At 40.7% G+C, this 15,403-nt stretch overlaps 1 protein-coding gene across 1 annotated transcript in view; it reads right to left on the bottom strand.

Moving 5' to 3' along the window:
* Positions 1 to 15,403, bottom strand: part of DOCK4 (dedicator of cytokinesis 4) — a 472,233-nt gene that overhangs the window by 92,543 nt on the left and 364,287 nt on the right. Inside the window, exon 27 of the mRNA XM_068972403.1 lies at positions 2,163 to 2,257. Within this exon, the coding sequence (XP_068828504.1) occupies positions 2,163 to 2,257 (95 nt within the window). The remainder of the gene's footprint in view (positions 1 to 2,162; positions 2,258 to 15,403) is intronic.

Raw genomic sequence — 15,403 nt, 5'->3', positions numbered from 1 at the left:
CACAGCCAGACATCACCAGGGGAAAGTAGTGCCAGATTCCTATCAGCACTGACTTGGATGTCAGTGGAATGATGGTACTGCATTCAGCAAAGTCTTATGACCTTTTTCTTAGGTTTGCTATGGGACTAATCTTTGGTTTACACACATTACACAGAGCTCACCTCTAACAGAACCATGCTCCTATTTAGCTAACATTAGGGATGGAAATCTTGAACATTATAAGTTTACTCAAAAACAGAATCTGACTTCTAAGTGCATTCCCCACTCACATGACCATAAAGTCTTGCCAAGTGTAGTAGAGATTTTTAGGTGGTGACAGAGTGAGATGGCATTTCCTATCATAAGCCACATGATTGTCATGGTTTTTAGAAGCTCAACCACCACCTTTGTACAAAAGGAACAGAATGTTAAATTCACTTTCAGTTTGAATGTCTGCCACTGGAAATTCTAATTTAAGTCAAAATGTCCCTCTGCACACAGGGCAGGCAGGATGACCAAATAATGATGCTGTATGATGATGATGTCAACAGCACAGACCCCTTCCTGTGCTGGCTGCCTGGACCACTCAACACCCTCTCCAGGTACCCAGAATGTTTGCTGTTTGGTAATGAGGCCAGAAGCATGACCAGTGGTTTCCACTTAAACCTGCAGCATCTGGACATCCAGATGAAGAGAGATTTGATTCTACTCACAGATATCAAACTAGATATGCTGAACTCTAAAGAGAGCTATTTCAGGATTCTCAATTAGTCTTCAAAATGGAAAAGCTGTTTCTGTACTTATGTAAAATATAATATGCCATATTATACAATTTGTTACTTCACAAAGTTTTTAACACAGCATTTTAACACCTCCTCGTCTCTAAATGTGTACTGCAGCAGGAGCCACATTAGGCATCTCTAATCAACATCAAACTCTATCTTCCTGGGGCTCTTACCTTCATCATATTTGGGAACCTGGGGAGAACAAAGGATGTTTTTGACCCATGAACAGATACCTGAAGAATCCAACCTTCACCCTGAGCATGAGGGTTTAGGGGATGGGAGAAGAGGAGGAAGGAGAGGCAGGCAAATGTGGGCTAGAAGGAAAGGATGCTTATGAAATAGGGTAAATTATAAGTGTGGAGATAAAGATCAAGCCACTTTCTTAAAAACAAACAAACAACAACAACAACAAAAACCCCACTTCATATTCATTTCAAATCCTGAGACAATAGAGGCCAAAAGTGTGAGAGCAGATAAACCCATGACGCTGTGCCCTCCAGGAATAGCTCCTGGAATAGAAGGCCCTTCTGACCATCCCTTACTCTCCTTTCCTGGTTCCTACTCATTCAACTATTGACCTCAGATCATTTTACTTTTTCCCCCCCAATATGCTTAATATAAGCTAATTTTGTCAACATCAGTAACTCCCCAGATGTCTGTATCTCTTCCTGAACTTCCTTCAGAGCACTATTTTCAGCCTTCTGTTCGTCACATCACTCACGTGTGTAAAAGGAACTTCAATCTTCACCTGCCTAACTCGGGGATCCTATCTTATTTCCAGTGCTTAGCACATGGGAGATGCTGAACATATTCTCTGAGTTAAAATGAGTTAAGAAAGATAAGAAATGACTCAAGGGTCCTGAAACAAAGCTGGTATTAAATAACCTACGGTACATCTAGTCAATGGAATATTATACAGCTACAAAAGAAAAAGAAACCATAAATGAATGAGGGGCTTTCTACATATTGCTTTGGAAAGATTGCCAGGATTTTATGTAAAAGAAAGATTTGCAGGACAGTTCATTTATTCTGCTATCTGCTAAGCTCTGCATAAAGGAACAGTGGAAGGACATGCAAGAAACAAATAAAAGTGGTTATTGCAGGCTGGAAGTAGGGGTAAAGTAGGTGGGAGAGGGACTTCTCAAGGCACACTCTGTTACACTGTTTGATTTTTGAGCTATGTTAACATACTACCTATTTAAAACAAATAGTAATGATTAGGAAAAGCAAGCAAGCAAGAAACAAACAAAACAAGTGAGACAAGTTAACTCAGAAGCAAAGAAAAAGAACTCCAGGATTTGGAGGTTTCAAATTTGAGATAAAGGTGACTGTATCATTTCATATTCTCCTCTTCCCATATTCAATGAGTTGCAATTATCATCAATGTAAATGTCTTACTTGTTAGCCACCAAGCGCATGACAGTCCAGTCCTTTGGAAACATCTCTGGGCGTATCAATATTCGGAACACAGTAAATATCTGCAGCAGGAAATCCTTGGGTAAGGAGGAAAGAGACCATTTTACTGAGTTATTGTAATTGTTCACACACACACACACACACACATAGTTATTGTTACCATTTCTAAAGCACTTACAGAGAAAGGAGCTGTACTCAATACTTTTACCCAGGAGAAAAAATCATCTCCTTCCCCATTCTCGGTGCCCAGCTGATTTGCTATCTTTCCCAAACCTTCCTCCTCCTCTCTTTCTCATGCATAGTGGAAATGACGCTTTGGTTTTCTCCACCAGCTCTAAACATTTAGGTTTGAGAAATAAAACAGAAAACTACAAACAGATTAGCAGGGAAATGTATTTTCTTTCTTCTATTATAGTGTCCTAAACTTCAGAACTTTTCAGTTCAAGAGAACTGCAAAGGGTCTTAGTTCAATTATGCTTTCCTTTAAGTGGGTGTTAGAATTTAGAAAGCTATGCTCATTGAAAAGCATCTTAGGCAAAAACCCATGTTTCTTAAAGGGCATTCTAAAAATGCAGGATTAATGGGATGCATGCAGGTTTATAGAATCTGAAGGTCCTAGGCAGAATAAATAGAGAGAGGGATATGTATGAAGCTGAGCCCAGTGACAAGTCCTTAGAAACTAAGAGTATGTCAAGGTATTCTTCACAAAGATGCCATACTAGGGGGCACTGATATTTATGGAGATGGGATCTTTAAGCCGAGCACCTGGAAACACTCTTGACAAAAAGCTATTGTCAGGCATAGAAATATCATTTCTTAAAATGTTGTAAGAAACAAACCCACAGTGCTGGAGCACATTATTCTTAATAAGAACTCAAGAAGCTAACACCCTTCAGGTAGTGAATGAAACGGCGCTTGCTCTACTCAAAAGAGACAGGCTCAATCTAATTATGATTTAGATTTGTTCACTAGAAAACTTAAAGGTAGTTTTGTAACTTAATTGCTGCTAGGAAAATATATTTCACAATTTCACTGAAGGTAACAGTATGGTGTTGCTCAGAAAAACACCCCAAATATAAGACTTTTATTTTTTTATTTTTATTTTTTTGATTTTTTTATTTTTACTTTATTTTACTTTACAATACTGTATGGTTTTGCCATATATTGACATGAATCCCCATGGGTGTACATGCGTTCCCAAACATGAACCCCCCTCTCACCTCCCTCCCCATAACATCTCTCTGGGTCATCACCGTGCACCAGCCCCAAGCATGCTGTATCCTGCGTCGGACATAGACTGGCGATTCGATTCTTACATGATAGTATACATGTTACAATTCCATTCTCCCAAATCATCCCACCCTCTCCCTCTCCCTCTGAGTCCAAAAGTCCGTTATACACATCTGTGTAAAACTTTTATTTATCAAACCTAACAACACATTAGGTTAAACATGCAAGCCACTTGAAATTAACATCATCAGTCACCCATACCATCAGTAGACAGAAAGATCCTAAAAAGCTAGAAACAGGTGGGAGCTGTGTGTGTGTGTTTATATATTCTAACAGCTCTGATCAAACCCATAAATATTTTGACAAGGATTTAATTTAGCTTCTTTGGCATCAGCACACATACACTGATGTGTAGTCCATGCTACGTGGAAACATGCCCACTAGGTCATCTGTCTTTAAATGGTGAGACAGATCCTTCCTGTGTTGGCAGAATCACCACAGTTTCCCAAACGTATTCTCCTTCAGGTCAGATAATTTTGGGCAACTCCCATTCTAGCCCTCTGTTGGGATAGGGGGTCATTAGCACACCAAAACTGTGAGAAGCTCTTTTTAATGCACTTCTAACACTTTTTCCAGTTTTCCTGTTGATTCCTCTGCCTTTTGCAGACATGAACACATATAACCCTTGCAAAACTGTTTGCATTTACCTTTCACAGTGTTATACTTCACTTTAGTTTTCTGTCTTGATGTATTTGCTCAGACAGATATTTAAGAAAAAATCCTGAAGGTGGGGAGTCATGTTTTTTTTATAGTTTACAAGTACTTTTGTTGGGAGAATGAAATGGCAGCCCACTCCAGTATTCTTGCCTGGAGAATCCCATGGACTGAGGATTCAGGTAGGCTATGGTCCATAGGGTTGCAAGGAGTCAGATACTACTGAAGCAATTTAGCACACATGCACGTGTGTGTGTGTGTGCACGTGCCCTCAGATGCTAGGTCGTGACTGACTGACTGTGACCCCATGAACTGTAGCCCAAAAGGCTCCTCTATCCGTGGACTTTTCCAGGCAAGAAAACTGGAGTGGACTACCATTTCCCTCTCTAGTGGGTCTTCCTGACCCAGGGATCGAATCCACATCTCTTGTTGCATCTCCTGTGTTGGCAGGTGGAATCTTTACCACTGTAGGTTCTAAAATGCTGATGTTTCCTCTTTTCTCCTCTAATCATTAAACAGAATTGGAAATTGGAGGCAGCACCCCTCACAGTAGGGAATAGGAGAGAGGGATGTCTGTTGCACAGAGGGAAAAAAATGGCTGAAAAATTGGCTCCAGGAGGCAAGATATCTATCTTCAGGGCTAGCAATGTTGACTGCTGTTTTTTAGTGCAGGGGACAAGAGCAAAGTTATTCCAGGTGTAGGACTGGCAACATACAACCTGTTTCTGTACCATCTCATTTTCCTATTCCCATTTAGCTCATAAAATAAAAGGCGTGGCAGCACGGGGCCTTGGGCAAGTGCCTACAAACTGACATTAACCTTTATTTCCCTGAAGAAAATCTCTCACTATCTCAAGTAGCTTTCTAAGCTTCATCTACCTTTGTGGAACCAAACACATTCATTTGTAGAAATCTTATAATGAAAAATAAAAGAACATTATACTGAGATCAGAAAATCTAGATTTTAATCCTGTCTCTGTCATTAACAAACTCAATGACCTAGATAATTTATTTAACTTCTCTGGAGCTGAGCTCTGAAGCTTTATAATGTGAGGGGTTGGGCTTTCCTGGTGACTCAGATGGTAAAATGGAGAAGGAAACGGCAACCCACTTCAGTATTCTTGCCTAATCTGGTGGACAGGGGAGCCTGGTGGGCTGCTGTACATGGGGTTGCACAGGGCTGGACATGACTGAAGCGACTTAGCATGCATGCATGCACGGGAGAAGGAAATGGCAGCCCACTCCAGTGTTTTTGCTTGGAGAATCCCAGGGACGGTGGAGCCTGGTGGGCTGCTGTCTATGAGGTCGCTCAGAGTCGGACACGACTGAAGCAACTTAGCAGCAGCAGCAGATGATAATAAAATCGGCGTGCAATGCAAGACCGAGGTTCAACCGCTGGATTGGGAAGATCCTCTGGAGAAGGGAATGGCTACCCACTCTAGTATTCTTGTGTGGAGAATTCCATGGACAGAGGAGACTAGTAGACGACAGTCCATTGAGTCTCAAAGAGTCAGACATGACTGACTGACTCACACTTTAAAGTCTCTTGTAGTTAGAAGAGACTAAAAATAATTAACACGGTCACTCATCTATTCATGCAGTATGCAAAACTTTTTATATTTCTAAACTGTAGGTTAATGTTTCAGTAGATGGTAACACAAGCACATTCCACTGTGGTACTTACACGGGTTCAGCAAGTATTCTTGTCAACTGCCCACAGGTTACATTTCAAACTCAGTTCCAATATTTTAAAGCACCAAGACCTGAATGTGAGGCTCAACATCCCATCCCTCCCCAAATGCAAGGGTATTTCCTTGTCTGTTCAAAGGACTTTTCACTAAACAAGAATGTCTGCACAGATGAGTGAAATATTTTTGCACATATGAACAATAAGTAACAGATTCTTTTTAAAATTTAAAAAAAGAACAGTGTTGCAAACATACTCTGGTTTGGATAGCACATAGAAAAAAGTGTTTCATATGCTATTATTTTAAAATTGGCAGCCTGGCAACAGTTTCTTTTTTGTTTGTTAACTTTCAATAGCACAACATAGTTATTTAATTGCATTACTGGTTATTATTCAAATAAGGGATCAAAATTTTTTAAAAAATAGGGAGGTGTTATTTCATAGCAATACATTTTTTTTTTTTTTGCAGTGCAAGAGGTTCAAAGAAGAATGTTCAGGTGAAAACCTTCACAAACAACAAAAAGTCTCATATTCAAATAGAAAAGAAAGTAGAAGTAATTGCCATGGTGTTAGATAATCATCAACATTTATTCATTCATAAATATTGGGTGCTTTAATATGTGCTAGGCACTGTAAAAGAGGCTGGGGACACCTAGTGGGATAAAATATATTCTTTCATTTATTCATGCAAGAATATTTACACAGTACCTGCAACACGCCACACCATAACAAGTTAGCTGAATGTGACCTCTGCCTTCCTCGAACTCAGTTTTGTGGGAGAGATGAGTGCTCATCAATTTAAGGATGTGCTACAAACTAGGATAAATCTGTGGGCCAGCTATTTCACTGCTTCCCTGATAGCTCAGATGCTAGATGACAGTCCATGGAGTCTCAGAGTCAGACAAGTCGGAGTGACTAACACTTTAAAGTCTCTTGTAGTTAGAAGAGACTAAAATAATTAATATGGTCATTAATTGCAGTGACCATATTGCAGGTCACTACAATTGACCTGCATTGCAGACCTGCAATGTGAAAAACCAGGTTCGATCCCTGGGTCAGGAAGATCCCCTAGAGAAGCAAATGGCAACCCACTCCAGTATTCTTGCCTGGAAAATCCCATGGATGGAGGAGCTTGGCGGGCTACAGTCCATGGGGTCCCAAAGAGTCTAACAGGACTGAGGGACTAACACTTTCACTTTCACAGGTATTTCACACCCAGCCCCAGAGGCAAGACAGAACACAGGCTTACCCAGGCTGCCAAAGGGAGCGCTCAGAAATGGGGCGGGTACGTGGATCAGTTCAGTTCAGCTGCTCAGTCATGTCCAACTCTTAGCAACCCCATGGACTGCAGCACACCAGGCCTCCCTGTCCATCACCAACTCCTGGGGTTTACTGAAACTCATGTCCATTGAGTTGGTGATGCCATCCAACCATCTCATCCTCTGTCGTTCCCTTCTCCTCCCGCCTTCAATCTTTCCCAGCATCGGGGTCTTTTCTAATGAGTCTGTTCTTCATATCAGGTGGATAAAGTATTGGAGTTTCAGCTGCAGCATCAGACCTTCCAATGCATATTCAGGACTGATTTCCTTTAGGATAGACGGGTTGGATCTCATCGCTGTCCAAGGGACTCTTAAGAGTCTTCACCAACACCACAGTTCAAAAGCATCAATTCTTTGGTGCTAAGCTTTCTTCACAGTCCAACTCTCACATCCATACATGACCATTGGAAAAACCATAGCTTTGGTTAGATGGACCTTTGTTGGCAAAGGAACGTCTCTGCTTTTTAATATGTTGTCTAGGTTGGTCATAACTTTTCTTCCAAGGAGCAAGCATCTTTTAATTTCATGGCTGTAATCACCATCTGCAGTGATTCTGGAGCCCCCAAAATAAAACCTGTCACTGTTTCCCCAGTTTCCCCACCTATTTGTCATGAAGTGATGGGGCCAGGTGCCATGATCTTAGTTTTCTGAATGTTGAGTTTTAAGCCAACTTTTCCACTCTCCTCTTTCACTTTCATCAGGAGGCTCTATAGTTCTTCGCTTTCTGCCATAAGGGTGGTGTCATCTGCATATCTGAGGTTATTGATATTTCTCCTGGCAATCTTGATTCCAGCTTGTGCTTCATCCAGTCCAGCATTTCTCATGATGTACTCTGCATATAAGTTAAATAAGCAGGGTGACAATATACAGCCTTGATGTACTCCTTTCCCGATTTGGAACCAGTCTGTTGTTCCATGTCCAATTCTAACTGTTGCTTCTTGACCTGCATACAGATTTCTCAGGAGGCAGGTCAGGTGGTCTGATATTCCCATCTCTCAAAGAATTTTCCACAGTTTATTGCGATCCACACAGTCAAAGGCTTTGGCATAGTCAATAAAGCAGAAATAGATGTTTTTCTGGAACTCTTTTGCTTTTTCAATGATCCAACGGATGTTGGCAATTTGATCTCTGCTTCCTCTCCCTTTTTTAAATCCAGCTTGAGCATATGGAAGTTCACGGTTCACATACTGTTGAAGTCTGGCTTGGAGAATTTTGAACATTACTTTACTAGAGTGTGAGATAAGTGCAATTGTGTGGTAATTTGAACATTCTTTGGCATTACCTTTCTTTGGGATTGGAATGAAAACTGACCTTTTCCAGTCCTGTGGCCACTGGTGTGTTTTCCAAATTTGCTGGCATATTGAGTGCAGCACTTTCACAGCATCATCTTTTAGGATTTGAAATAGCTCAACTGGAATTCCATCACCTCCACTAGTTTTGTTCATAGTGATGCTTCTAAGGCCCACTTGACTTTGCATTCCAGGATGTCTGGCGCTAGGTGAGTGATCACACCATTGTGATTATCTGGGTCCCTGTATAGTTCTTCTGTGTATTCTTTTTTTTTTTTTTAATTTTAATTTTTACTTTATTTTACTTTACAATACTGTATTGGTTTTGCCATACATTGACATGAATCCACCACGGGTGTACATGCGTTCCCAAACATGAACCCCCCTCCCACCACCCTCCCCATAACATCCCTCTGGGTCATCCCCGTGCACCAGCCCCAAGCATGCTGTATCCTGCATCGGACATAGACTGGCAATTCGATTCTTACATGATAGTATACATGTTTCAATGCCATTCTCCCAAATCATCCCACCCTCTCCCTCTCCCTCTGAGTCCAAAAGTCCACTATACACATCTGTGTCTTTTTTGCTGTCTTGCATACAGGGTCATCATTGCCATCTTTCTAAATTCCATATATATGTCTTCTGTGTATTCTTGCTACCTCTTCTTAATATCTTCTACTTCTATTAGGTCCATACCATTTCCATCCTTTAGTGAGCCCATCTTTGCATGAAAAGTTCCCTTGATACCTCTAATTTTCTTGAAGAGATATCTAGTCTTTCCCATTCCATTATTTTCCTCTATTTCTTTGCATTGATCACTGAGGAAGGCTTTCTTCTCTCTCCTTGCTATTCTTTGGAACTCTGCAATCAAATGGGTATATCTTTCCTTTTCTCCTTTACCTTTTGCTTCTCTTCTTTTCATAGCTATTTGTAAGCCCTCATCAGATAATCATTTTGCTTTTTTTGCATTTCTTTTTCTTGGGGATTATCTTGATCCCTACCTCCTGTACAATGTTCCAAACCTCCTCCTCCATCCATAGTTCTTTAGGCACTGTCTATCAGATCTAATCCCTTGAATGAATCTACTTGTCACTTCCACTGTATAGTCATAAGAGATTTCACTTAGATCACTCATTAGATCTGAATGGTCTGGTGGTTTTCCCTACTTTCTTCAATTTAAGTCTGAATTTGGCATCAAGGAGTTCATGATCTCAGCCACAGTCAGCTTCCAGCCTTGTTTTTGCTGACTATATAGAGCTTCTCCATCTTTGGGTGCAAAGAATATAATTAATCTGATTTCAGTATTGATTATCTGATGATATCCATGCATAGAGTCTTCTCTTGTGTTGTCGGAAGAGGGTGTTTGCTATATCCAGTACGTTCTCTTGGCAAAAGTCTGTTAGCCTTTGCCCTGCTTCATTCTGTACTCCAAGACCAAATTAGTCTCTTACTCCAGATATTTCCTGACTTCCTACTTTTGCATGCCAGTCCCCTATAATGAAAAGGACATCTTTTTTGGTGTTAGTTCTAGAAGGTCTTGTAGGTCTTCACAGAACCATTCAACTTCAGCTTCTTCAGCATTATTGGTCAGGGCATAAACTTGGATTACTCTTTTACTGAATGGCTTGTCTTGGAAATGAACAGAGATCATTCTGTCGTTTCTGAGATTGCATCCAATTACTGCATTTTGGACTCTTTTGTTGACTATGATGGCTACTCCATTTCTTCTAAGGGATTCTTGCCCACAGTAGTAGATATAATGGTAGGTGGATAGGGATACATAAAAGATGGATAGATAGATAAACAGGAAGATAACAATAACTACGGACCAACGATAAATAAGCAAATAAAAAGACAAATGAATCTCCTACCTTTTCCCTGGTAAGCAGTTTGGAAATTCACCCTGAGGACAATGTAGAGACACTGAGGGACTTTATACATACATGTAAGAAGATCATACACCTGTTTCACAAAGATTTTCTGACTACAATATACAACGCAATGTTTTATGTTTAAATATACGATGGTATCAGAACAACACAAGATAGAAATCAGTTGCATATGAAACAGAATTGGTGAGACACAGAAGGAGGCCTTTGGAGATCATGAAACCTCAGTTAAGAAATCTGGGGGAAAAGGCTTCACGAGGTACGGGACAGCCTGGGACACTATCTCCTCATGTAAATGGGACAGAGCCTTCTAGGTACATATTGGTGACAAAGGTCCATATAGTGAAAGCTACGGCTTTTCCAGTAGTCATGTATGGATGTGAGAACTGGACCATAAAGAAGGCTGAGCGCTGAAGAACTGATGCTTTTGAAACGTGGTTCTGGAGAAGACTCTTGAGAGTCCCTTGGACAGCAGGTAGATCAAATCAGTCAATCCTAAAGGAAATCAACCCGAATATTCATTGGAAGGACTGATGCTGAAGCTCCAATGCTTTGGCCACCTCTTGCAAAGAGCCGACTCATTGGAAAAGACTCTGATGCTGGGAAAGACTGAAGGCAAAAGGAGAAAACGGTGCCAGAGGATAAGATGGTTAGATAGCATCATCGACTCAATGGAAATGAATTTGAGTAATTTCTCTCCAGAAGACAGTGAAGGACACAGGAGCCTGGTGAGCTGCTGTCCGTGGGCTAACAGGGTTAGACACAACTCAGCACCTGAACAATAACAACATGATTCAGACTATAGTCAAATGCTATTTTAAAAATCTGCCACAAATTTCAAACATGTGACACTGTTGATTCAGGGTATGAACTCAATTAAAGAGTGTTAATCAAAATTATCACGTTGAAATTTATATCCTTACAATTTACTAAGTAGATTATGCAAAAATAACTTCCAAATGGCCCTCAATCTTCAAGAACTATATAATTTTTTTTATTTTGTAATAAAATAAAGACTATAAGTTGAAATAACTTCATGGAAAAAGATGGCTTCTGAAGCAATCAGACATTCATTATGAGGGTTGATTCACTCAATAGATTTAATGCTTAGGACAAAGAGTCCTTACTCTCAGAGAGCTCATATTCATCAAGAACACAAAAAAACAAATGCACATGTTCTCACAGAGAGGGACTGTGGTCTGTGAAGGCTTCATTTTTAAAAAGTGACATCTGGGGCTTCCCTGGTAGCTCAGTGGTAAAGAATCCAGCTGCCAGTGCAGGAGACGTAGGTTTGGTCCCTGACTCGGGAAGACCCCACATGCTGCAGAGCAACTGAGCCCACGCACCACAACTGTTCAGCATACGCTCTAGAACCCTGGAACTACAACCACTGAGCCCGCAATGCGCTAGAGCTCGTGCTCCTCAACAAGAGACGCCACTGCAATAAGCCCAGACACCGCGGCTGGAGAGGCGCCCCCGCTCACGGCAACTAGAGCAAAAGCCCACACAGCAATGAGGACCCAGCACACCGTAAAATAAGATTTTTTAAAAAATGACTCCTGAGCCAGATTTAAAGCAGGAGGTGAAACAGCAATTTAAAATTATCTATACAGTTTGTGAGGAATATACAAGTAATCACAGTAATCTTAAGTGACAGGAATGAAAGGTGTTTGGAAAGGGATGGCGGACAGTGAGGGTGGAAGGAAGACTGAGAATAAGGAAGACAATCAAGAGACTGGGTTTTGTCCTGCAGATAATGTTAAGGCCTCAGGGTTTTACAGATGGCTTGAGACTTGATCAGATATGACTGTTGGAAGCTGCTGCTGCTGCTAAGTCGTTTCAGTCATGTTCGACTCTGTGCGACTCCATAGACGGCAGCCCACCAGGCTCCCCCATCCCTGGGATTCTCCAGGCAAGAACACTGGAGTGGGTTGCCATTTCCTTCTCTAATGCGTGAAAGTGAAAAGTGAAAGTGAAGTCGCTCAGTTGTGTCCAACTCTTCGTGACCCCATGGACTGCAGCCTACCAGGCTCCTCCACCCATGGGATTCTCCAGGCAAGAACACTGGAGTGGGTTGCCATTTCCTTCTCCAGTGCGTGAAAGTGAAAAGTGAAAGTGAAGTCGCTCAGTCATATCCGACTCTTTGTGACCCCATGGACTGCAGCTCACCAGGCTCCTCCACCCATGGGATTTTCCAAGCAAGAGTACTGGAGTGGGGTGCCACTGCCTTCTCCTGTTGGAAGCTAGTGGGCTAAAATAAGAGAGACAATGAAAGGTAATAATAGTGCTGTATCTAACTTTCAGAACATGTATACTCTCAAGCTTAGGGCAAGATCCTCACAGCTCCATATGAAAAGTCATAATCAACAAAAAACAGGAGTTTTACTGCTCTATATATACATAAAATGTCAGGGATATGGACAAAACTTTAGCCCCCAGTAGAAGGTGGGTGTATTACAAAGGGTGGGTTATAATAAAACATTACTGACTACAGAAGAAGGAAAAAAACTCTAATCACTGCTTAGTTTTGCTTTTGTTCATTTCAGTAATGGCAGGTTCCAGAGAAGGAAACAATACAGAGGACCAGCGCCGTGGGCCACACGCCTGCACACTTCAGCTGACCATGCCTCACACACAAGGGCCCGAAGACCAGGGAGAAGAAACAGCCTCCTGTTCACGACGCTAGCAGCGATTCCAACAGTCACTCTGCAGACACCCAAGTTCTCCAAGCAAGAATGGAGTCCAAACACTCGAGGCTTAGCAGATACTTGAGAACAACATACTTTCAACAATCATTTTGATTTAGAGACTCATGGGGAAACAGCTAGGCCAAATCTCTCTTTGAATTGATAAGAAGAAAACAAAATAATAATGAACAACCAAAACAGTAATTTGAAAATCTCAGTATATAATTTGTCAGCACCAACTAAGATTTAGAATGTGTATATCCCATGATCCAACAGTTCAAATTCCAGAAATTCATTCTACAGTAATAAGGGCGCAAGTCCATGGAGATCTATGTCTTGACATTAAGATGTACATGGCAGGATTCCTTCTTTATATTAATATATACATATGTATATTTTTTGATAGAAGGTAGTTATTTCATGTTTTTAATCTTTTTATTGAAGTATAGTTAATTTACAAAATTGTGTTAGTTTCAGGTGTGCACTGTATATACATACCACAACTTCATGCATTCCTCCATTGATAGACATTTAGGTTGCTTCCATATCTTGACTATTGTAAATACTGCAGCTATGAAACTGGAGTGCATGTAGCTTTTCAATTTAGAATTTTGTCTAGGTATATGGCCAGGATTAAGATTACAGGACAATATGGTAGCTCTATTTTTATTTTTGTAAGGAATCTATACTATTCTCCATAATAGTGTTCCAACTTACATTTCCATGAAGGGTTCTTTCTAATGGAAAAAGTCATAAACATATTGAATGCTCACCAAAAGGGGAATAATTAAGTTTGGAACATTATGTAATGAGATTCAGAAAAATGAATGATGCAGTGGGCTATATAATGTCCATGATACATTATTGTGTGAAAAGAAATGCAACCCATATGAATAATATGATCCACAGGCATGTGGATTCAGCAAAGAAAACAGTCTACGAAGACACACCCTGATGTGTTAACAGTAGTTACCTCTGGGAATGAGAATATATATGTGTGAAGGAAAAGAGGATATATGCTTTATTACTTTAAACTGGTAGGGTTATTGGGATTTTCAGTGTCTAATTCCAGTATCAGCTATGATTTCTCATTAATCACTCTAGAAAGTTAGCAGAGAGATCACTTTGTTGACAAAGGTCCATATAGTCAAAGCTATGGTTTTCCATTAGTCATGTATGGATGTGAGAGTTGGACCATAAAGAAAGCTGAGTGCTGAAGAATTGATGCTTTTGAACTGTGGTGTTGGAGAAGACTCTTGAGAGTCCCTTGCACTGAAAGGAGATCAAACCAGTCAATCCTAAAGGAAATCAGTCCTGAAGATTTATTGGAAGGACTGATGCTGAAGCTCCAATACTTTGACCACCTGATGTGAAGAGCAGACTCACTGGAAAAGACCCTGATTCTGGGAAAAAGTGAGGGCAAGAGGAGAAAGAGGCAACAGAGGATAAGATGGTTGGATGGCATCACTGACTGAATAGACATGAGTTTTAGCAAACTCAGGGAGATAGTGATGGACAGAGAAGCCTCGCATGCCACAGTTTATGGGGCTGCAAAGAGTTAGACATGACTTAGAGACTGAACAACAACAGTGAAGCTTTATCTTTCCTTACTGATACTCCTTGTTTATTCAATTTCTAACCTAACCAAAAAAAGTCTCCCCAGACTCTCCCTCGCTGCTTTGGTGTTTTCAGACACCTGCAATTCATGACTAGAACTTGCTCATTTCTTTTAAAGAGGTGATAAAGGAAAAGGTTATACAATTTTAGATCAAAGATTCTGGGTTATGAAAGCATGGGAGAAAGTTGAATTTTGTTGCCTAAGCCAAGAGCTGGGACATTAATAGAATTCCTAGCCCTCCAAGTTACTTGGGAATGAAATGGTATCAATCTTCACTGCAGGGGTTGATGAAATAAGACTCTGCAAGAAAAGAGTTTAGCACTGTATCTGGTTCATGGCTGTGAGGGTGAGGGTGAGGGTAAGGAGGGACTCCATAACTATTAGCCATCATCACTGTTGGTTATATCAATACATATCACACACATTTATAACTGAGTGATTTAGATGCCCTAATAACATAAAGGCATTAATAGAGACTGTTTTATTAGCCTTGATATCCCAGACATCTAGTCAAGGTGCTCAACAAATATTTATTGAGTCAAGCGACTGACACAATAAAATGACAATAGTGCCTACCTCATGGGGTTCTTTTCAGGATTAAATGAGTTAGTGTTAATCAACCTCTTAGAACAGTGCCGCGTATGTATTGAGCTGGCCAAAAAGTTTGTTCAGGTTTCCATAAGATTCAGTTCCATGCTTTTTGAGGTCCTCAGTTCCTTTATGAGAATACAATGCCACCATCCTCTGAAGACTTTTGGTTTGAGGATCCATTTGGCAGCAAAACCAA

Source organism: Capricornis sumatraensis, chromosome 5 (assembly GCF_032405125.1).
Source record: "Capricornis sumatraensis isolate serow.1 chromosome 5, serow.2, whole genome shotgun sequence".
Lineage (NCBI taxonomy): Eukaryota > Metazoa > Chordata > Mammalia > Artiodactyla > Bovidae > Capricornis > Capricornis sumatraensis.
The sequence above is the reverse complement of the archived record's forward strand: the minus strand, read 5'-3'. Positions and strand labels throughout refer to the sequence as shown.